At 49.9% G+C, this 23,558-nt stretch overlaps 2 protein-coding genes across 8 annotated transcripts; one reads left to right on the plus strand and one right to left on the minus strand.

Moving 5' to 3' along the window:
- The first annotated feature begins 3,181 nt into the window (after positions 1 to 3,181).
- Positions 3,182 to 17,142, plus strand: LOC120658377. Of its 7 annotated transcripts, XR_005668614.1 has the most exons (11): positions 3,186 to 3,758; positions 6,590 to 6,753; positions 6,855 to 6,994; positions 8,450 to 8,706; positions 9,731 to 9,822; positions 9,917 to 9,954; positions 10,045 to 10,125; positions 10,414 to 10,441; positions 16,071 to 16,214; positions 16,342 to 16,453; positions 16,631 to 17,142. XR_005668614.1 is itself a non-coding variant. In XM_039936651.1 (9 exons), the coding sequence occupies exons 1-9, from the start codon at positions 3,671 to 3,673 to the stop codon at positions 16,396 to 16,398; spliced, it is 996 nt and encodes a 331-aa protein (XP_039792585.1). In that variant the 5' UTR covers positions 3,182 to 3,670; the 3' UTR covers positions 16,399 to 17,142. The 7 variants fall into 7 exon arrangements, 3 of the variants coding, with proteins under 3 accessions (XP_039792585.1, XP_039792586.1, XP_039792587.1); XR_005668612.1 differs by lacking the exon at positions 10,414 to 10,441 and having other exon boundaries at positions 3,182 to 3,758; positions 16,136 to 16,214; positions 16,342 to 16,476; XR_005668611.1 differs by lacking the exon at positions 10,414 to 10,441 and having other exon boundaries at positions 3,182 to 3,758; positions 16,136 to 16,214.
- Positions 17,143 to 18,444: 1,302 nt separating this feature from the next.
- Positions 18,445 to 19,749, minus strand: LOC120662818 (F-box protein At5g49610-like). Its single transcript, XM_039941886.1, has one exon. The coding sequence runs from the start codon at positions 19,747 to 19,749 to the stop codon at positions 18,445 to 18,447; it is 1,305 nt and encodes a 434-aa protein (XP_039797820.1).
- Positions 19,750 to 23,558: the final 3,809 nt, after the last annotated feature.

Raw genomic sequence — 23,558 nt, forward strand, 5'->3', positions numbered from 1 at the left:
AAGCAAAATAACAAACAGACAGGACACTGAAACACATTATATATCGGAACAAGCAAATACAATAGGGGCTTGCATACACATCTGCACACACGAGCAGGGCTGCACATTGAGGAACGGCACCACAAGCACAAGCCCATTGCGAGAAGATTTGAAGGCTCGAAAGACTGCACCAGGATTACCTCCGGTGATGATTGGCTGTGCTCCAACTGAGAACAGGGGAATTGCCTTCCATGCTATCTGGTCGCTGGATGGACGAAGCTTCTACCTAGTCAATCAAGCCTACATGGTCCTCCTTCGCAAGAAGCCGGATGCCTCCACCATTGGCGACTACAGACCGATCAGCTTAATCCATAGTTTCGCCAAGTTGCTAACCAAGGTTCTTGCGCGTCGCCTAGCACCGTACATGAAGGACCTCGTCAGCCCAAATCAGAGTGCCTTCATCCAAGCTCGCCTCATCCACGAGAATTACAAAGCTGTCCAACTCACAGCCAAGTTCCTACACCGAAACAAAATACCGGGCGCTCTCCTAAAGGTGGACATAGCGAAGGCCTTTGACACTGTGAATTGGCGTTTCTTGCTGACCATGCTTCAACACCTTGGATTCTCCCGGCGTTGGTTGGATTGGATTTCTATCATCTTATCTACATCCAGTACAAAAGTTATTCTGAATGGGTTGCCGGGGAGGAGGATTTGCCATGCTAGGGGTCTCCGGCAAGGTGACCCCCTTTCCCCTCTATTATTTGTCATCGTCATGGAGGGGCTAAATGCCCTTCTCAAGCTAGCACATAGCCAGGGTCTGCTGCAATTTCTACACCCAAAAATTAGCGAGAGGACCTTCATGTATGCGGATGACGTGGTCATTTTCGTGTCCCCGGCGCAGCAAGACTTGGTGCTCACTAAGGCCATTCTGGAGATTTTCGCGGGGGCATCTGGCTTAAAGACCAACATGGAAAAATCCCGGATCTCACCAATTCAATGCAACCTCCATGACACTGTGTCTTTACTCACTCATTTCCCTGGGAGAATTGACCCTTTTCCTATTCGATACCTGGGCATTCCACTTGATGTGGGGAAGATAGGCAAGTCTGCTTTACAACCTTTGGTCGATAAAGTCGCGGAGCGGTTACCAACTTGGAAGGCCGCTCTATTAAATCGTGCTGGCCGTGTGGTCCTAATCAAGAGCACCTTATCGGCTATTCCAACCCACACGGCTTTGGCTGTCAACTTGTCCCCATGGGTCATCAAGAGCATTGACAGTCTTAGGCGGGGGTTCTTGTGGCAAGGAGCTCAAAGTGCAAAAGGCGGCCATTGCCTTCTCGCTTGGCCTAGAGTGTGCAGGCCGCCAGAACTTGGAGGTCAGGATATTCTTGATCTTTAGCGTTTCGGGTATGCGCTGCGTATGCGCTGGCTTTGGTTGAAGCGCATGAGCGAAGCCAGGTCTTGGCATCAGCTGCCTGATGAAAAGGAGAGTGTAGTTCAGGCTATGTTTCAAGCTTCAATTTATATTGAATTGGGAGATGGTCTCTCAGCCCTATTTTGGACTGACCGTTGGTTGCAAGGAAGATCTATCGCGGACTTAGCTCCGTGCCTCTGGGCAACTATTGGCACCAAAGTAAAGAAGCACAGAACAGTCGCTCAAGCCCTATATGAAGATCAATGGATAAGAGACATTTCTGGGGCACTTACTGTGCAAGTCATCTTGGACTACTTCCATGTGTGGGACTTGACAAGAGGAATTCAGCTAGCGCCCCAACGTGCAGATAAAGTATGCTGGATTTGGACCTCCGACAAGCTGTTCTCAACATCCTCCGCATACTTGTCCTTCTTCGTCGGTCAGCACCCGACCAAGGGCGCCAAGCTGCTTCACAAGGTGTGTGCCCCGGGCAAGTGCAAATTTTTTATATGGCTTGTTCTACATGACAGATGTTGGACAGCTCATCGTCGGAAGCGATATGGCCTGCAAGATGATGATTCTTGCACTTTATGCTCCCAGTCGCCAGAGGAGATTGATCACCTCCTTGTTGGTTGCCCCTTTTCCAGAGAAGTTTGGTTCAGATTCTTCTGCAAGTTCGGTTGGGGTATTTTGGCACCAAACGTCCAGCATCACAATCTTGTTGATTGGTGGGGTTCGGCAAGGAAGAACGTTCACAAAGACCAGCGCCAGTGCTTTGATACGATGGTGATTTTAACCTGCTGGATGCTTTGGAAAGAAAGAAACAACAGGACTTTTGATCGTCGTGTGAGAACAATACATCAGATGTTAGATTGGGTCTTGAGGAAACTGTACTTTGGTTTCAGGCAGGTTTCCGGCGCCTTGAACCGCTTGTGGTTGCTCTAGGCCGGTCGTCCGGTCGCGCTTTAGGCGTCGTGTAGTCTTTTGCCTTGTGTGGGTTGGTTTCACGTCTCTGAAACCAACCTTTGTCTTGTAACTCACTTTCTTCTCTTCTTAATGAAATATGTGTCCAAGCACGGTCGCGAAAAAAAAGGAGCACATGATTAGATAACCTGGATACTCAGCATGACCTTGGGCCCTTGGTCATCGAGCTGGACCATGACCCAAAGCACACTGCATGCACTGCACTGAGACGCAGGTAGATAATCCAAAAACTAAAATCTTATGTATAACAGTCATGATACCCAATCAAGAATAATTACCATGTGTCGACCCAAAAGTTAAAGTAGTTTGATCACAAATAATATAAGGTGTGAGCACAAAAGCTAAAGTAGATCATAAATATATCAGCACAAAACTTGAAATCGATGGAATCTAGCTTTTATTTTTCATGCCACAAATAATGATACCTGTAATTGTATAAATCTCTTTTTAATCTTGTGTTTTTAGTGTCATGGGTGATCACAAAAACTAGTGCACCATGAAAATGTTAATTATACATGTGTGAGGACAAAGATAAGTACCCTGATTGAAGATAATAATGGGTGGTAATGCTATCACAAAATTTAAAAGGTATTATCAGAAACTTGTGTCGGTATGCATGATCACTAAAAAAATATGTATTGACAACTAGTACTGGATGTCATATTTGGAAGTAACACAATTACAATTAACTAATTTAAAGAATACTTATGTTTTGGTTAAAAAGGTTTCCCGCGGCTTTCCTTCCGTGCTGCTATCGGGGGTGCCGCGCCATGCCGCCGCGCCCCGAAGCCACGTCCCCCGCCGCCGCGCCACGCCGCCACGATGCCACGCCACACCGCCGCGCCACGACGCCACGCCGGCGCTCCAGCCGCCGGTCCCCGCTGCCACGCGCAGCCCACGCGGCCACAGGGAGAAGGAGGCCGCCGGGCACTGCACGTGTGGTCCGCCGGCGGATCTGGGCGGCCGTCCTGGGGGCAGTGAGCCGCCGCTGGATCTCGGGCCGGCTGGTCTCAGGCGCCGCCGCCGGATCTCGCTGCGCTCACCGCCGGCCCGCCCCATCCGCCGCCGGATCTCGAGCCGGCCGGTCTCAGGCGCGTGCGGCCGGCTTCCCCAGTCCAGCCTTCCTGGCATCGGCTCCCTGCACGGCAGCTTCCCCTGCGTGCGTCCTCCCGCCCGTCCCCGCGCATGGAGGAGCAACGGTGGTGCTAGACCTGATACTTGCGGCCGTGCGGTGCTCTGTGGTGGCATGCCTGCTGCGTGCCCAACACTTGGTGCCTCGACTGAATCAATGCAATGCAGATGGGATGGCAAGGGAAATTGAATCCCTCCTCAGTCGTCTCAGATATAATCGATAATGAAGCAGATAAACAACAAATTCTCGGTTTGTTTCCTACTTGCTATTCTTTTCGATCAAGCCTGTTCATTTGTTTCTTTACTTTTTTTTTAATCTTGTGACGCTCACTGCTTGTAACAAGCGTGCAGGCCCGTTTGTGGTTGTAGGAATCTCTTAAGAAAATAACTTTACAAAAAAAAACATGGAAAAGTAGAAAACAGTAAGGTATGGTTGTCACTTAGGATGGAAAAGAAAAAAAATAATTACATGGTCCAGTTAGTTTCTTATCTGAGACAAACCTGCAGCAACGACTAAAAAAAATTCATGAGTAAGGATAACACATACAAATTCAGCAGTGTGACATGTAGATCTTCCAGTATAGGTGTGTTTCTTCTGTCTCTTGTTCTATATAGCTATACCTTCTTGAGTAGTGGTATTGCCAGGGCGTAGATGTGTAGCAGATATTAATTGTCCATGTGCTTTGGTTGAGTTTGTCAGCGCATCAAGTGTTCCATCACAAATCGAGCTTGTGTTGCAGTAGAGTGCAGATATGTTACTCAATCAAACTCAGAGTACCACAAGTTTCTTCATTTCCCTCAGATAGTTGATCAGATATAGAGATGATGATGCAACCAAATGATTTCTATGACGTGGGATGAGTCGGTTAAGAGAGACCTTAAGGATTGGAATATCTCTAAAGAGATAGCTTTGGATAGGAGCGCTTGGAGACTAGCTATCAATGTGCCTGAACCTTGAACTTATTTCTTTCGGGTTTCATCTCTAGCCTACCCCAACTTGCTTGGGAAAAAAAGGCTATGTTGTTGTTGTTGTTCTATGGCAGTAGTTCTACTTGTCGCATAAGAAGAGAGAGGTTGTGAATCAAGCAATACAATGCATGTGGGTTGGCTTTCTGCATGTATATTCTCTTTTGTTTCCTGGTGCAGGATAGGTCTAATAACCTGTGATATGATCAAATGCTACATTGGATTTCAAGTTGGTCGAGTCCGGTAATTCTGAGGAATGTATTTTTTTATATAGCTTTGGGACCCGTTTCAGGAAAATTATAGCTTTGATAGTTGATACTAATACTACTCGGGAAGTCGGGATGAAATTAGGCTTCATAAAACATGGTGTCATCACACCAACAGCCCTCATGGTGACTGGTGAGTGCTTTTAGCTGTAACCGGGAGAATTGAGCTGCCCACACATAGTTTGTTAACGCACTGCCATGATCTGTTGCTCTCATGTTTAACTGATAGATCACCAGTGAGTAAAAAGATAGAGAATTCTGTCTCTTTCTTTTCGAGAACATGCTGGAGGGCAGCGTACCTTTATTTAGACTCATGATAAGAATGTTTCTCTTTTATATCCAACAGATTACTACAGTGTTTTAAGATCATGACAATGTATTTGAGAAAAATATCCTTGGTACTTGGCAAGTGTCACAGGTAATTTTTAGCAGTATTTATCAAACGGACCTAGCTAATCAGAACAACAATCAGTTGATTAAGGTGGTATTTATCAAAGTAGGATCGATTCCTATAAAATTATATTCTTACACAATTCATGTGATTACTTTGTAACTTTCTATACAGTAATTTCATGCGGAGGCCCATCGATAACATTTGCTAATCTTAACAAGTTCACAGAACTACTTATCCTTTGTTTTGACAACTTTATGGGCATATTGTTCAGTTTAAATTAGCATTGATTAAAAAAGCTAAATCACTGTGGCTATTTTTATTAGATGGTTGAATGTTTATTCCAATATTCAGTTGCTTTTTGTTGTGAAGCTCAAGTGAGCTATTTGTATTGATAAATTGCATGGTTTGTGTTGTGAAGCTCAAGGAGTACAAATATCAATAATTATATCAATAATTCCAAGTGTATCACAATCTCTTTACTTGGCTGCACTGTTTTATGAACTTCAGAGTTGTTTGTTGAGCATTCAGCAGTAGTGCCATAACATTCACATTTGGCCCTAAGAGTTATGTTCCAAAATTCGAGTTTTTTTATACATTATATTTTATTGAATTAAAAAGATTACTATTCATGTTACATATAAGATTATGCTATTACCGTGCACCAATAGGTGCAGCCTCTATTTCTTTAGGATAATGCAATACTTTTGATCCGGAGTGTTACTATTCATGTTACATATAAGATAATGCATATACCAGGGCTCTTAACATTTTTAGCTAGACCATTGGTTATTGGCACGTTTTGGCAAACAGTTTAGATCAGGTGGCTCCATATATCAAGTTGTTAGCGCTCCCCACCTAGCCAACCCGACCATAAAACCCAGGTGTTATAGTGGGAGGGGTGGGGGCTTTTATCCATAGTCCATCATTCCCCCTACGGCGTGCGAGCCCGGCGTAGCCCGCAGCAGGTCTCAGCACACGAGAGGCGCAGGGGAAATTGCGCAGCGGAAATGCGTGGCCGGGTGGGTTCGAACCCGGGACCTCGGCTCTGGTACCATGTTAGCGCTCCCCACCTAGCCAACCCGACCATAAAACCCAGGTGTTATAGTGGGAGGGGTGGGGGCTTTTATCCATAGTCCATCACAAGTTACTAGCTGGCAATTGGCCTGGTATTTGAACTTTCATCCTATTAGAACATTCTTCTATTGAGTTGCTTTGCATTTTTAGGGGACATGATCTACAACATTTTCTTTCGCCTACTTAGGTAAGAAGCCAACTTTCTTGATTTGTGAGCAACTTTGCTGATTGTTTAATTTTCATGACTGTTTTCTAATGGTTGCACGTGTGTATATACTATTAGGAGTAACGATGGAGTATACCAGAATTTAAATTATTACCACTTCAATGTTATTCAGTTGCTGAGTTGAAGGATAAGGTCTAATATTTAAATGGCTGCAGGGGATTGGAGGCAGCGGCATGAGAGTGAATTACCAGACCACTATGAGAAGCGGCTGCAGAACCTGTCCAAGGAGGAGGCCGCCGTGCTCACCCGCATGCGCCACCGGGCGCTCTTCTCCCGACGCGGTGTCCAGAACCTCATCGTCCTCTCCATCCTCGGTGAGGTCTGGCAGTTTGCTTCTCTTTGCGTTACTTCTGTAAAATCTGATGCTCGGATGGAGGCGCCCACATTGCTTTGTCTTCCTCTCCACCTTCGCTGCTCAAGAGGAAGTCGGGGATGGAGGCGCCCACATTGCTTCCGCTGCTGCTGCTCCTGGCGGTGAAGATGGGCGCTTCTTCGAGTCCGTGGGCAACTTCTTCACCGGCGGCGACAACATCCCCTGGTGCGACCGCGACATCATCGCCGTGAGTACTCGCGAACTCCCTCCCCTCTCTGCCTCCATCTGAATCCTTGCTGTTTCGATGTCTGGCTGCGGATTCCCACCGCGGATCGGTGGGGGATTAGGGTTAAATCCTGCCCTGTGCCAGCCTAACCACACAGAGATTGGGTATGCGTAGGGCGTGGGTGCCTGTGCCTGTGCCTTTTGCAGTTTTGCGTGAGCCCCGTAGTACCTTGAAGCTAAAATATCATTTCTTCAATGCGTACTCTTGCTGATGTCTTGGTAGGAATATGATTGGGTTTAGTTTAGGTGCCACATGACAATCTACCTGTCCAGCACCATTGCTGGTTCGTTGCAGCTATGTCATGTGACTCATTGGCTGGGCCATGGATTAATCAAGTTGAATGCCCAGCTACTTCTCTAGTTTTGGTAAATCTTTGTTATAGCTGTATTTACACATTGCTTTGATTTTACTGTAACTATGGCCCCATTTCCATTCACATGTTAAGATTTGGTACAAAAGCAAAAGAGATGAAGTATCGAAATTGAGCTACTTCGCTTGGCAATGTAATCATGCTAATTGCTAGCTGAATGCCTAAAACATGGACTTTATATTTGAAAGCAATAAGTTTTACTGATTTGGGTATGTGATGTTCAGTTTACAATGGTAAGGACATACTCCCCCCATTGATTGTTAAGAAAAGGAACTTTCATGCAGATATGCAATAATGTTATCAATTCAAACGCTAAAATGGTGATTTGTTAGTTTGCCATCTAGAGTTATTTCTGCATTGCATATGAAGAGCAGTTATGGGTTCTTTGCTTAAACAAAAATCAAATACTTTAAGTTGTCTCCAACGTTATATGCGTTTGACGCTGGATGCCTTGCAAAGGTCTGGAGCTACTGCCAGGACATTATTTTGGATTCTCTAATAGAATTTCAGTGAGATCGTGTAGTGCGATGTGACAAATGCCTTCGTTGCTTGTTTCTTAGTCCCACATTGTTAATTCGAATGACTTGCCTTTTTCTACTGTTACTACTTAGCTTCTATTCTCCAATGTTAATAAAAGGAAAATAAAAAATAGTTGGATATAATTTCTATACAATCAGGAGCAGACTGTGGTGTCTGTTCAAGTTCAAATGCCCCTTACTAGAAGTGAAGTTGTATATCCATTTTTTAAATACACATGAAATCCATGATCATATTTTTTTCATTTGCAAAGGGATAAAAAAATGCATATGTTCATTTCCCTCCCACCATTGCCTGCAGCTACACTTCTGCACCTTTTATCTTTGTTTCTCAATGGATAGTGATAATTTTAGCCTGGTCAAGGTTGTTTCAAATTGTTCTATGGTTATTTAACACACAAAGTTATGTGGCATAACTCATTTTGTTTAGATGATTTGCTTACAAAGCTGCAAAGTGTTGCTTGATTTGATTGCCTGACCTTCAATTCATTGCTAATCTGCTATCTATAGATTTTACTGCTCAGCAACAACAGGAAGGCGGTGGTTCTCTGGAACTGGCAGGGCTACCAGGCAACCATCACCGCCCAATGGTCAAGCATCGGGCTCGCTTCATCCACTGTTGTCATTGCTCGCGATCTATGGGCGGTATGCTTGCTTTCGTAAAATGGAGATGCAAGGAAAACTATATAAGCAGTTGCCTTCTTATGAACGAAGTAACAAGACAAGCAAGCTCCAAAAGTTTTTGATGGAACAAGCAAACTGCCAAGGTACCGTGACCTTTTCCGTTTGCTCTGATGCCCCTAAGGTGATTGATTAAATGAGGATGTAACACAAGCCGCATTTTAGATTAATGTCAGGTGTAATTATGCTCATTGACAATTGATAAAATTTGATGCTCGTGAATGACCGCACACTGTCAATGTCATTTAGTTACGGGTCATAGCAAATCATAAGGTACAATTGACTATTCTGAATTCTTTGCCTAAAGCTTTTGATTGTCTATATGTTTAATTACACTTCTATACTCTAATTATAACTGCACATTTTAATGGTCAACGGAAAACCCTTTCAATATATTATGAAATCTGGGCATGAACATGTTCAGTTACATAAGATTATTCAGGAACAAAAAAAAGCAATCCTAGAGCAGATATTTTGATATTATGCCCTAATCAATCATTTGTTTTAATTCTGTATCAAAAACACAACACATTGTATTTATAGTAGTTGCTAATTTCATTCATTTGGTTCTATTTCCAAATATCTTTTTTGACTTCATCACTGCTAATTCCTGCATTTTTTTTCTCCTTTACACTTCACTCAATGCGGTTATAGGTGCATTTTCAAATTGTGCAGTGAATATTCTTTCCCTGTAAACAAGCTGGAACTGAACAGTAAAGATATAATAATTAGAACATGAGGTGCCTGTTACTTTGACCATTGGAAACTGTATAGGCGTTTGTCGGATTTTAGCTCTGCAAGGAGTCCTATCCAGTATAGGCTCTGGGAGACTTATCTCCACCATCATATATGCATTTGCTCTCTGTAACTAACTCTCTATATATTTTGCCTCCAACTGTAACCAACCTTTATAAAATATCAGACTGAGTCTGAAATGGTTAATAAAATTGACTAACCTTCAACTGTCAGCAAATCTTAAATTCTGATTTTTTTTTCCAATTCAATAGACTGTTGGACACCTCCCATTGTAAAACATGGGAATTGCTTTCCTTGGACTTTTTTTTTAACGACAAACTTCAACATGATGTCAAAGTCTTTGAAAAATGGCAGATAGGAAACTGAAGGCAGCAAAAGAAGCATTTGATGCGAGCATCGATTGTGGAATAACTTTCTTTGTTACTGCTGAAGTATACGGAGCTGGGGTAAGAACCAAAATGGTTCATGTTTTGTCATCCATTCCCTAGCACATTTTAAGCAACATTTATTTGACATTAATTTTGAATATGTGATATTTAGATATCAGGAGCCATAAATTCAGAAAGTTTACTCGGAAGGTATGTCCTATGGTGCTGTTTCCCAACCAGCACATACCCTAAATTTAAACTTTAAACTATATCTGTTCTGAAATCATCTCTTTCCATCAGATTCATTAAGGAAAGGCAACGAAAGGAACAAGTTGAAGTGGCCATTGCAACAAAGTTTGCAGCTCTTCCATGGAGCAACAGGTAAGGATCTCTTCAATCTTAGGGTTAGGGTTTCGGAGATTCTTCTAATTAATTTGAGGAGCGTGCGGGAGGATGTCAGGCAACTTCTTTCCGCCTGCCGATCCAGGTCTATCGACCTTGAGCTGCAGGTCAAAGGCTCGCCTGTGTCCCCTATCCTGCTAGGATTTCATCCAATTAATTTGACTAATTTAATTAGGTTGAATTACTTGATTTAGGAGATTAGTAGCTTTGTAAACGAAACAAAGACAATAGCCACTTCTCATTTGCATTCATTATTCTGACATACAGATGTAATGATGGTGATCCAAGATTGGTTGTGAGTAATGACGGGAATAATTGCTATATTCCTCCAACCCTAGATGGGTGGGTATATATAGAATCTATACATGGGCCTCTAGATGGGCCTCTATACACATGAGCTCAATATACTCCAACACCCCCCAGCAGTCTGAACAACCGACGCAGCGGTATTCAAGACTGGACAAGATGATAGTACAAATGACAAATACCCCCGTAGCCACAACTAGCCACCGGCTACGTTGAGACTAGATCGAAACTCCGAGAAGGTCGAGGAGGGCAGGCCCTTGGTGAAGATGTCAGCAAACTGGGAGGTAGTCGGGACATGGAGTACCCGAACATCGCCGATGGCGACTCTGTCGCGCACGAAGTGTAGGTCGATCTCCACGTGCTTCGTCCGCTGATGCTGGACGGGGTTGGTGGAGAGATACACGGCGCTGACGTTGTCGCAGTAGACGAGCGTACTCTTGGCGAGCGGGCTGTGGAGCTCCGCCAAGAGCTGTCGTAGCCAGGACGCCTCCGCCACGCCGTTAGCGACAGCCCGGTACTCCGCCTCGGCATTGGAGCGGGAGACAACTGGCTGCCGCTTGGACGACCAGGTTGCCGCCCAGGAAGACGGCGTAGCCGGAGGTGGAGCGACGAGTGTCCGGGTAGCCAGCCCAGTCAGCGTCGGTGTAGACCACCAGCTCAGCAGAGGACGAGCGGTGAAGCACCAGGCCGAGATCCACAGTGCCACGGACGTACCGGAGGAGACGCTTCAGCGCAGCAAGGTGTGACGCCCGGGGATCATGCATATGGAGACAGACCTGCTGAACAGCGTAGGTGAGGTCCGGCCTGGTGAAGGTGAGTTACTGCAAAGCGCCGGCCAGACTCCGGTAGGCAGTAGGATCAGCCACCGGATCACCTAGATCAGCAGACAGCTTCGCCTGAGTGTCGACAGGAGTAGAGCAGGGCTTGCAATCAGTCATCCCAGCCCGCTCCAAAATATCGAGGGCGTACTGCCGCTGGTGAAGGAGAAGACCAGACGGGCAAGGCTCAACAGTGACGCCCAAGAAGTGGTGGAGCTGACCGAGATCCTTCATAGCGAACTCCTGCTGCAGAGAGGAGATGACACTCTGAATCAACTGCTGACTGGAAGCTGTGAGCACAATGTCATCAACATATAGCAGCAGATATGCAGTCTCATCCCCACGGCGGTAGATGAAGAGAGACGTGTCAGACTTGGCCTCGGTGAACCCCAGTGTCAGCAAGAACGTGGCGAACTGAGAGTACCAAGCCCGTGGAGCCTGCTTCAGTCCATAGAGAGACTTGTTGAGCCGGCAGACCATATCCGGACGACTCGAGTCCACAAATCCCGCAGGCTGAGAGCAGTAAACAGTCTCTGACAAGGTGCCGTGAAGAAACACATTCTTCACGTCCAGCTGGTGCACTGGCCAAGTGCGCGAGAGCGCAAGCGAGAGGACCGTGCGCACCGTAGCGGGCTTCACGACCGGGTTGAAGGTCTCATCATAGTCCACACCAGGCCGCTGAGTGAACCCTCGGAGAACCCAGCGAGCCTTGCAGCGCTCCAGTGTGCCGTCAGCCCGACGCTTATACGTCCAGATCTACTTGCCAGTCACCACATTGCAACCAGACGGACGCGGCACGAGGTCCCATGTCTGGTTGGCAAGAAGAGCCGCGTACTCCTCTTCCATCGCGCGACGCCAGTGAGGATCCGCCAAGGCGTCGTGGACAGAGTCGCGGCCTGGGACGCCATTCGCCGAGTCACCATGGGATGAATATGCCGAGGATCCCGATGGATGACCGGCGGGGGTACACCTCCGGCTCGGCTCGAGAGGGAGCCGGAGGAGGCGGCGGCTGCGACGGCTCCGGTGTCGGCGTTGCAGGAGCCTCCGGAGCAGGAGGCGGTGCCGGTGTCGACGCCGAACGACGTCGGTACACCTACACCGGCTCACCGTACCGCTGCGGCGCCGGGTTCGGCGCCGAGCGACGCCGGTACAGCTGCACCGGCTGAGCGTACCGCTCAGGTGCAGGGGAAGGCACCGGGTCGGTGCGCGACACGACCGGAGGTCCGGGGGCCGCGCGTGGCGCGACCGCGGGCACCGGGGCCGCGCTCGGCGCAGCAGGGATCACCGGAAGCGGTGCCGGTGCGCCGGGAAAACCTGCAGGAAAGGGACAGACAGGTAACGGTGGTTGAACCACTGGGTCAGTCGGAAACAGAGACGCCAGCTCGGGATCAGAAGAAGGTGTGGAGGAGGAGTAGGGAAAATCCGACTCGTCGAAGACGACGTGTCGGGAGATCAGAACGTGGCGAGAGGTGAGGTCAAAGCATCGGTACCCCTTGTGGTCAGGGGAGTACCCGAGGAACACACAACGAGTCGAGCGGGGCGCCAGCTTGTGAGAAGCGGTGGCGGAGGTGTTAGGGTAACACGCACACCCGAAGACCCGAAGGTGGTCGTAGCGAGGAGGGGTACCGAAAAGAGCGTGGTGTGGAGTGGGAGCAGGAGAAGCAGTGGACGGAAGGCGGTTGAGCAGGTAGGTGGCGGTGTGGAGGCTCTCAGCCCAGAAGCGCGGGGGAGAGAAGCCTGGATCAGAAGGGTGCGCACGACGTCGTTTGTCGTGCGAATAATCCGTTCAGCCTTGCCGTTCTGAGGAGAGGTATACGGACAAGACATACACAGCTGAACACCCCGAGACAGGAAGAAAAACCGGGAGGTGGAGTTATCGAACTCCCGCCCGTTGTCACACTGGACGGCCTTAACGGTGAGGCCGAACTGAGTGGACACCCAGGCAAAGAAGTGGAGGAGGGTGGGAAAGGTCTCAGACTTGGCGCGCAAAGGGAAAGTCCAAGAGTAATGAGAAAAATCATCAATAATGACCAGATAATATCTATAGCCAGACATGCTGAGTACAGGAGAAGTCCACAGGTCACAGTGAATGAGATCAAAAGCATGCGCAGCATGCGAAGAAGAAAAAGAAAACGGAAGTCTAACATGACGACCTAACTGGCACGCATGACAGAGGTGCTCAGCAGGAGCCCTAGTACATGGAACATCGGTACTACGGCGGAGCTGAGCCAAAACGTCGCGGCCGGGGTGACCAAGCCGGCGGTGCCAAGTGGTGGAAGAAGGCGTCACGACAAAAGCAGAAGACGAAGAAGCCGAAGGCGAGGCAGCGGAAGCAGGAAGCCGAAGAGTGTAAAGGGGCCCCGGGCTGTCACATCGGAGGAGCGGATGCCGGGAAGCCGAATTCTTCACAGTAAGACCAGAGGAGTCAAATTCGATAGAACAGGAGTTGTCAGCAGTAAACTGGCGAATAGAAAGAAGGTTGTGAACCATTTGAGGAGCAACAAGAACATTAGGAAGACGAGGAGCAGAATCCACGGCGGTGACAGGAAGGCAAGACCCATCACCAACCATGATAGAAGAAGGGCAAGAGGGGTGTGGGGGTCGGACAGAAGAGAGGATACCAGCATCGGGAGTGGTGTGGAACGAGGCGCCCGAGTCGGCGATCCACTCGGTGCTGGTCGGCGGCGTCAGTCCCATGGTGCTGAAAGACTGCGCTAGAGCAGCCTGGTCCCACCCCCCAGGCCAGGTCGGCTGCTGGCTGGGCTGAGCGGGCGGGGTCCAGGACGGCGCGAAGAGTGGAGCAGCGCCAGTGAACATGGCCGCCGGCTGGAGCTGAGGACGAGGCCCCCCTCCCGCACCCTGGAACGGCCACATCGAGATGCGCCCTGACCATGGGTTGCTGAAGGATGGCTAGTGCGTACCCCCAGCGGCAGGGGCAGGAGCGGGAGCCGGTGTCGGCGCGCCCCGACGGCCCCCACCCGCATCGGTGCTACCAGAATCAGGGCCACCAGTGCCACCACCACCACCCCGTCGCCGGCAACGTCCACGCCCCCCCCTCCTCCGGTCTGCCCGGCGGGAGCAGCCCCAAGGAGGGAGGTGGCATGAGCAGCGGAGGAGGCCGGTGGAGTAGCAACGAGCGCGGCGGGGTTGGGCGAGGACGATCCGGGCGCGAGACCCCTGGTGATCTCCTCGAGGGCGAGGTCGTCCCGGACCTGCAGGAAGGTGGGGAAAGGCCTCTGGCGGGCGATCCAACCCTTCAGGTGGTCGTAGGTGCTGCTCAGTCCCCGTAGGACATTGAGCACCAAGACCCGATCGGACACCGGATCCCGGAGGTCGTGAAGAGCATCGGCCATGCTCTTCATCCACCGGCAGTACTCACCGACGGAGAGGTCCCCCTGCACGAAGGTGCGGAAAGTGGCGTTGAGCTGGAGGGCGCGGTAGCCGAGGAACTGCCCCTCGAGCGCCACCCAGGCCTGCCGCGCGGTGCCGCCGTGAGTCCTGACGAGGTCCTGAAGATTCAGGGAGATGGTCCCGAAGATCCAGGACAGGGCGACACTGTCGAGGCGCAGCCACGTCACGTCACGCGCCTCGATTGGCGAGTCGACGAGGACGTGGTCGTCGAGGGCGTAGCGGCGGAGTGTGAGGGGGACCTGGTCCCGCCAGCGGCCGTAGGAGGAAGACGCGGGGTCGAGGAGGACGGAGACTAGGGCCCCGATGTTCTGGACACCGGCGGCCTGGAGGTGGAGCTGGGCGACCATGGGGTCGGTCGGGTCGTACCGGGGTCCAGAACCAGCAGGCGGGGCCTGGTGGGAGGAAGAGGCGCCGTGCTAGGGGTCGACGGGCAGGCTGGAGGAGACGCGGAGGTAGCGCTCCGCCTCGGCGACCCGGAGAGTGAGGGCGTCGGCCGTGGCGCGCTCGCGCTCCCAGGTGAGGGCTGCCATGCGGACCCGCTCCTGGGCCGCCGAAGCCTCCGACTTGGCGGCGAGGAGGGCCGCGGCGAGAGCGGCATTGGCCTGCTGCCCTCGGAGGGCGGCGGCGGAGAGCGACGCATCCGCGGGGGCCATCCCAAGGCCCAACCACGCGGGATCGAGCGCGGCGGCATCGGCGGTGGCAGCCTGCTTGCCTGCAGCGATCGCGGCGCGGTGGGCCACAGCAGCAGCGGCGGCCGCATCCCCGCCCAGCGGCTACAGCAGGTGCTGCAGGGGGCCGGGAGGACCCCCGCCGCCCCTGCGCCCGCGCCCGCAGAGGCGGCGGCAGCAAGGGCGCGTGGTGCAGCTGCGGCGGCGTCCGCGCCCCCTGCGCCCGCACCCGCAGAGGCAGCGGCGGCAGCAGGGGACTGCAGGGCGGGATCCGGGCCTGGAGGAGGAGGCGGGCCGCCCGCGCCTGGGGGGCCTGCGCCGGCGGCTGCGGCCATCGCAACCGCGGCGTAGGGCGGCCGCAGGCCTCCCTGGGCACGCATCGCAGCTGAAGCAGAGGAGGGGAGGGGTCAGGCGGTGGCGGCGGCGCCCTGTGCGCCCGGCGCAGCGCTCCCCGCGCCCGGAGCAGAGGGGGGGGAGGGAAGGAGGAGAGGGGAAGGGAGGGGGCCGGCGGCCGGCCGGCCATGGCCGGTTGCGGCGGGGGCTGCGGGCTGGTGGGAGGGAGAGAGGAAGGAGAGAAAACCCTAACCCTAAGCTAATGATACCATAATGACGGGAATAATTGCTATATTCCTCCAACCCTAGATGAGTGGGTATATATATAGAACCTATACATGGGCCTCTAGATGGGCCTCTATACACATGGGCTCAATATACTCCAACAGTGAGGAGAGGAGTTCAAACACGATTCGAATCTAATTGACCGAAGACGTGGGTACCTCCGTGCAGCTCCTCCCGCCGGACAGGCAAGCAAGAGAGCAGCAGCCATGAGGGCAGTTCTGAAGATGAGCCGGACGACGACAATGATGTGAGTTGATTTCATTTTACCACCATGGCAGCACAGACATTAATCTATGATAAATTGCCAGCAAATAAATTGATTATTTGAATACTTTTCAGACGTTGAGCTACCAACTCATATTCTTTTGATTTAGGAACCTGCAAAGAAGGATGTTGCCAAACCTTGGGTGCTGTTGCCAAAAATGGTTTGAAGGAAGACAAGCAAGAAGCAGAGATGAGGGCAGTTCAGACGATGAGTCAGATGATGTGAGTATGCGACTGGAAAAACTGTAAGATTAATGATTGCATTTTCATTAGGTTTTCTGATGCAATGCCATGGTGGGAAACATGACATTTGACAAAAAAAATGTCATCTATAGTGGTGGCACGGTATTAAAATATTGTCTTCGAGGACCTTATCTACTATGCTCATCACTTATGCAGGATGTTTAGAATAATAGTAGAACATAGGAGGCCCTCGCGGAATGAAAGAAGGTGCTCGAGAGCCGCAAGACCATATTTGAACACGCAGAATAAGGTCGAGGAGTCCTGGCGGTGGGCACAAAAAGCAGACGACGATAACCGGCAGGAGGCCGACGTCGGCATCTGGTAGTAAGGCAGCGGACTAAGCCGGCCAGCTGGAGGCGCAATAGCCGGATGAGGTCACTATAACCTCTCTGTAGCCTATCGGAGGGCTTGCTAGCCTGAATATTGAAGCCAGCATTTCCTGAAAGAACTCACATAATTATTTTGATTGGTTTGCTATTCATCAAAGACTGGTTTCATTGTGCAATGCATTTGAGCCTGGATTGTGTAAGGCGCTCTCCTTTCATGCGTCTCAACTTCAGTTTAGTGCACTATTTTCCTCTCAGATATATATGCCAAGGCCAAAACGTGCTCCAAGTGTACATCCCTTTATTTGTTTATAATACTTACCTCTGGCTGTTTCTATGGAATTATATGTCTTGATCATGTTATTCAGAGGGTGCTCTTTGCCAGTTTAGTGCATATGTTTCTTTGGATCTATCAAACAAAGGCGCGTCTCACCGGACTCGTCGTCGGATACATGATGATGGGTGCTACAGCTCCGATATCTCTCTTACATAGAAGAGAAGAATTGCAGATAATCTGGTTCCGTGTGTAAGTGCAAGAGAGAGCCGAGTGATGACAAAGTAGTATTCTTCTACGCGAGAGGGAGAAGACAAGTGTGAAATAGAGAGTGAGACTGGTAGCAGCATATTATATGTAAGACAGTAATTAGCCCTATTTTTCTTCAAAGTTGAAACCATCAAAGTAGAAACTATTCAGATTTTGTCTTGAGAATCTTGAAATAATCGTTAAGTTTACATTAGGTTATGAAAAATATTTTGGTCTGATTCACCATGCCTCATTATATTAGAATTTTAATTGTTATCAAAAGCACGCACGGGCCACTTTACTAGTTATAAAGACAAATGAGAAAGAATCAGCATCCTTCTGTCGAGGCTCACAATCCGCGAGTATCTCCAGCATTTGTGTTACTACCTGATAGCAATGGATTGTGCATATATGCACTTTATTTTCTTGGTACCTATGATCTCAGCCTCTCATTTTTCTTAAAAAAAAAAGAATAGCCAGGCTGCACGGATCACGGGAGCTTCTCAATTTTTTTTAAAAAAAAGAATAGATCACGAGCGAGAAGATAAAACATGAAACCAGTCGAGTATTTCCCGTCGGTATCATTAAGAAATCAGTCGCTTCGAGTAGTAGTATGATTGGTGCTGCATCAATTCATGGATGGCAACCGAAACGGGACCCCCTGATCGAGCGAGCCGACAAGCATTACCAGATGTACGCACGGATGATCCAATATGGGCACAATATGAATGTCCTTGGCAGGATCTTAATATATTTATTAATCATTTGAATAACTGATCTGGTGATCTGATTACATGATAACCGATTACATAGTACATAAATTCATTTTACATGGTACAGCACAAATGGCGATGCACTGATTTCTCTGTTCGGCTGGTTTAGAAGACGGCTGGTTCAATAGTATTCTGTGTGAGAGGGAAAAAAATTCGAAAGAAGCTGGCTGTAGACCAGCAGAACAGAGTGTTAGCACTTCCATTCCTGTAACTACTGTAGTAGACGTGCTTTCCCTCATGTAATCACTAGTATGCTTCTTTAGCTAGCTAGCGGCCATTGGAAATCGAACAGCTCCTCGTGTCGTGTTTCAACATCCTAAAACAGACTTCTTCCTCCTGACCACTCACTCAGTCGGGAAACTTGAGCGGCTTCAGATCAGGGCACCGAGGCAACTGAAAGAAAGCATGTGACACCAAGCTCTCACTGAATACCATGAACAAAGGTGCCGATCTAGAATGCATTTCCTTGACCAGCTTCTTCCGTTTGATGTCGAAAAGCAGGAGCACAGGAGAGAGGGGGTACCCTATGAGAAGGATGCTGCCGTCCCCCCCAGCAGAGATCGCCGTGCTCACCCCACACGGGCTCCTCAGCGGTGGCACCTCCATCCGAAGTCGCAGCGTCCAGCGCTCCGCCTCGTGGTCTTGCAACACCCATATGTCGAGCCGCGTCGGGCACGGCAGCAGGTTCTGGGCGCAGAGCGAACCGTCCAGCTCCAGCAGCGCCGCCATCGGGGCACCGGGCGGCCCGGACATGAGCCGGAACGTCTCGGAAGCCGTGTCGAACGCGAGCATCTTGCCGGTGCGGCCGGCTTGAGGGTGCGTGTAGGACCAGTAGAGGATCTCGCCATGGGCCACGGGCTGCTGGTACCCCACAGGGCGGTCTGCCGGAGCGCGCGACAGCCGCCGAGGCCGGGTGGCGCCGGCGGCGAGGACGTAATAGTAGTCCTTCCACTCCGACTCGGACAAGCCGTGGAAGTAGAAGCCGTGGCACAGGAGGCGGTACTCGCCGGACAAGCCGTGGAAGTAGAAGCCGCACGGGAACGTGGTGAAGCACGGGTCGGGAGCCAGCACCGGCAGGTTGGTCCACTGCCTGGTGACTGGGTTGCAGACGACGTAGAGGTCCGGGCGCTGTTCGAAGACGAGCAGGCCATGGAGGGAGAAGAGCAGTCTGGTTGTGGACCAGGTCGCGGTTCCGTTCTGGTTCCGCTCGGTCGGGTCGCACAGGAAGCGGCGCCGCGCCGGATCGAGGGTAGTGAGAGGGACGGCGCTCACCGTCAAGGATGGGGTGAAGACGATCATCTCGCGCGGGCGGCGGGCGGCGTGGGCGGCGAGGAAGGAACCGTCCGTGGTGACGCGGCGCCAGCTCTTGCACACGACGCGGCACCGGAGCACCGACTCCGACGGGAGGCGGGCAAAGATGTCCACGAGCGCGTCGTCGCACAGGGCGTGGATGCCTCCGCCCGACGCCGATGGATTCGAATCTGACTCCTTCTGAGTTTGAGTAGAAGAAGTTGGTCGAGGTGCCTTTTTCTCCGGGGCAGGCGTGAGGTGGCGACGGAAGCCTCCAGCGCCGTCAGCGATGCACACCCAGGAGCCGAATACGAAGGTCGCGCCCTCTTGAAATGCTAAGGTTGGCTTGATTGATGTCTCCATTGACCTCCTCCTCCTCTTTCTGCTCTGCCGCCGCCGCCGCCCTGACCGCAAGGAACTAACTGCCGCGTCGATGCACGCCCTCGTGCAGCTTTCGGATCTCCTAATAATAATATATATATATGTATGTAGATGGGCACCCTCCTGAAGAAAGAACAGGCAGAACTCGAAGAAAAGGTTCGTACCACCAAGAAGCTCATCCAGGTCGAAGAAACTTCCATTGCAAACTCCGAACAAGAGACCCAGGAAATAACCGAGCAGATACAAGCAGAGTTTGCAGAGATAAGCACCTTGAGTCGGCAGATAGTAACAGGCGATGACAAGGATGATGAAGCAATCATAGCACGAGCAGACGCCGTCCGTATAGAAGCCATCCATGTCATAGAAGAATTCCTGAACCAGTAGATAGGCTCAAGATACAATTAGTACTGCCTGTTAATCTGAAACTTATAACTGTTTTAAAAACATCTTAAGTCGATGGTTAAACACCGGCTGTTACTTTCTCTTTTTTTTACTGGCCAACTCAACGTGTTGGCCTGTCATCATTTCATTCATTTTTTTAACTGGCCAACTCAACGTGTTGGCCTATCATGATTTTTTTTACTGGCCAACTCAACGTGTTGGCCTATCTCTTTTCCCTTTTTTTTGCAGCCAACTCAACGTGTTGGCCTATTACACTGCAGCCAGATGGATCTCATCGGCTTTTCGTTACTCGCCTTCCCACATTCTCGGGAAATACTTCTTGAGATGTTGGCCATTGACAGCAACAGGAAACTTGACGCCGTCCAATTCCTTGAGCATGTATGCATTCCCAGACAAGACCTGATCAACCTTGTACGGCTCATGCCAAGTTGGAGACCATTTACCAAACTTTTTATCTTTAGTCCCCAATGGCAATACTGCCTCCCAAACCAAGTCTCCAACCTGAAAATCCTTAGGCCTGACCTTCTTGTTGTACGCATGAGCAACTTTAGCCTTATTTTCTTTGATCTTCTCCAGCGACCAAAGCCTTAGCTCTGTCAGGTCCTCCACATTATCGTTCATCAAGGCTGCATACTGTTCAACGGATAGATCATTCTGGAACTCGACACGCCTTGATCTGGCCGTGATCTCCCATAGTAACACAGCGTCTTGGCCGTAGACTAGATGGTACGGCGACGTCTTGGTGGATCCATGACATGAAATACGATATGCCCACAAAGCTTCTGATAACACCTCATGCCAGCGCCTAGTATATTCATCGATCTTTCTCTTTATGAGCTTGATGAGGCTCTGGTTGGATGCTTCAGCCTGTCCATTAGCTTGGGCATAATATGGAGATGATCTGATCAGCTTAATTCCCATGTCATCGGCAAACTTTCTGAACTTCTCCGATATGAAGACCGATCCTCCATCGGTCGTAATAGTTTGAGGAATTCCAAATCTATGGATGATGTACTCTTTGACAAAGCTGATCACATCTCTTGACGCTACTGACCTCATGGGTACTGCCTCCACCCACTTTGTGAAATAATCTGTGGCAGCTAAGACCCATTGGTGACCCTTGCTAGACGATGGGTTGATCTGACCAATCATGTCCATGGCCCAACCTCTGAATGGCCACGGCTTGATGATAGGATTCATTACTGATGCTGTCACTATCTGAATTTTGCTAAACCTCTGACATGCCTGACATCCTTTGTAATACTTGAAGCAATCTTCAAGCATGGTAGGCCAATAATATCTCGATCGCCTAATCAACCACTTCATCTTATGAGCCGATTGGTGAGTACCGCAAGCTCCTTCATGAACCTCATGCAAGAGCCGATTTGACTCTGAAGGTCCCAGACATTTAAGTAGTAGTCCTTCCAAGGTCCTGTAGAACATGTCATCCCCTATCAGAACATACTTCATGGCCTTGAGTCTTATCCTTCTGGGTGCCCCCCGAGCCGAATCCTTCAAGTAATTGAAGATATCGGCTCTCCAGTCTCCAGGTTCTAGAAACTGAACCTCCACGTCAACTCCATCGGCTGCTTCCCTGTACCCGGAAGCCATCTGTGCCAAATCATTGGCTTCATTGTTCAGAGTTCTGCGTATCCAGTGGAAATTGATGTACCTGAATTGCGACATCAACTCACGGCACTGCATCCATATTGGGAAAAGAGCCTCGCTCTCGCATCTATATTCTTCCGTGAGCTGAGAGATCACCAGCTTTGAATCTCCAAAAATTTCCACCGCTTCTGCACCAGCTTCAAGGAGCAGTTCCATCCCTTTGCGAACGGCTTCATATTCCACCAAATTATTAGTGCATGGGGCAGTCATCCTGAAAAAGGAGTAAGTCGCACCTCGAGGCGACACCAACAGAATTCCCACACCGCACCCATCATCACAAGCCGATCCGTCAAAAAACATAGCCCAAGCACGAATAAACAATGCAGCAATATCAGTGCTGATCCTGTCTGCAACAAGATCAGCCAGTGCTTGTCCTTTGACCGCTTTCGCAGGCTGATACCGAATATCGAACTCTGACAATGCAAACATCCATTTCCCCAGCCGGCCTTTTAGGACAGGAGCCGACAGCATATGCTTTATGACATCCGATTTGCATATGACAATTGTTTCTGCCGAGAGCAAAATATGGCGAAGCTTTGTACATATAAAGTATAAGCAAAGACAAAGCTTCTCGATTTCAGGATACCTGGTCTCGGCGTCTAACATGCGCCTGCTAAGGTAGAAAACCACCCTCTCCTGGCCGTCGTGCTTCTGGACTAACACCGAAGCAATGGAAGTGTCACCCACGGATAGGTACACGTAGAACGGCCTATCTTGCTGAGGAGGAACCAACACTGGAGGCTTTGACAAATATTCCTTGATTTCATCGAAAGCTTGCTGCTGCTCTGCCCCCCAGCGAAACTCATCATCGGATTTGATCTTCACTAAACCCATGAACGGCTCAATGCGTCCAGACAGATTAGAAATAAATCGCCTGACAAAGTTAATTTTACCGATGAGCTTCTGCAACTCTTTCTTCTTAATCGGTGGCTTCATCGTCTTCACAGCTTCCTGACATTTCAGGCCGATCTCGATTCCCCGTTCATGCACCAAGAATCCCAAAAATTGGCCGGCCGATACTCCAAAGGCACATTTCTTTGGGTTCATTTTGAGCCCAAACCTTCAAGTCCGTTCCAAAACTTGGCGCAGATCTTCTAGATGCACCCCAGCTGACTTGGACTTTACCACAACATCGTCAATATAAATCTCTACCAATTTGCCGATGAGATTATGAAAAATATAATTCATGGCACGTTGGTACGTTGCACCGGCATTTCTCAGTCCAAAGGTCATCACCAAATATTCGAACAAGCCGACCGCGCCAGGTACTCTGAACGCGGTCTTGTTCACGTCTTCTGGGGCCATGAAGATCTGGTTGTAACCGGCATTGCCGTCTGTAAAACTCATCATTTTGTGGCCGGCAGCTGTGTTGATCAATATTTCAGCAACAGACATCGGGTATTCGTCTTTTGGCGTCGCTCTGTTGAGATCTATAAAATCAACGCATACACGCCATCGGCCATCCTTCTTTTGCAGCGGTACCACACTTGAGATCCATTCTGCATACCGGCATGGCCTGATGAACCTAGCGTCCAGCATCTTCTCCACCTCTTTCTTGACTTCTTCTAGGACTTCGGCCTTCATCTGACGTGCTCGTTGCTGAAACGGCCGAAACCCTTTCTTGAGTGGGAGCCGATGCTCGACGATGCTTCTATCCAGACCGGGCATCTCGGTGTAATCCCATGCAAAACAGTCCCGGTATTCTTTCAGCAGTGCAATCA

This window comes from Panicum virgatum, chromosome 2N (genome assembly GCF_016808335.1).
Source record: "Panicum virgatum strain AP13 chromosome 2N, P.virgatum_v5, whole genome shotgun sequence".
In the NCBI taxonomy this organism is placed as follows: Eukaryota; Viridiplantae; Streptophyta; class Magnoliopsida; order Poales; family Poaceae; genus Panicum; species Panicum virgatum.

Bases quoted from the DNA above. Each gene is read 5' to 3' on its own strand.
- LOC120658377 (XM_039936651.1), top strand. From the start codon at position 3,671: ATGCAGATGGGATGGCAAGGGAAATTGAATCCCTCCTCAGTCGTCTCA. The intron at 9,955-10,044 runs GTATGTCCTATG...TCTTTCCATCAG, and splicing joins TCAGAAAGTTTACTCGGAAG to ATTCATTAAGGAAAGGCAAC. The intron at 10,126-16,135 runs GTAAGGATCTCT...ACCTCCGTGCAG, and splicing joins GCTCTTCCATGGAGCAACAG to CTCCTCCCGCCGGACAGGCA.
- LOC120662818 (XM_039941886.1), bottom strand. From the start codon at position 19,749: ATGGAGACATCAATCAAGCCAACCTTAGCATTTCAAGAGGGCGCGACC.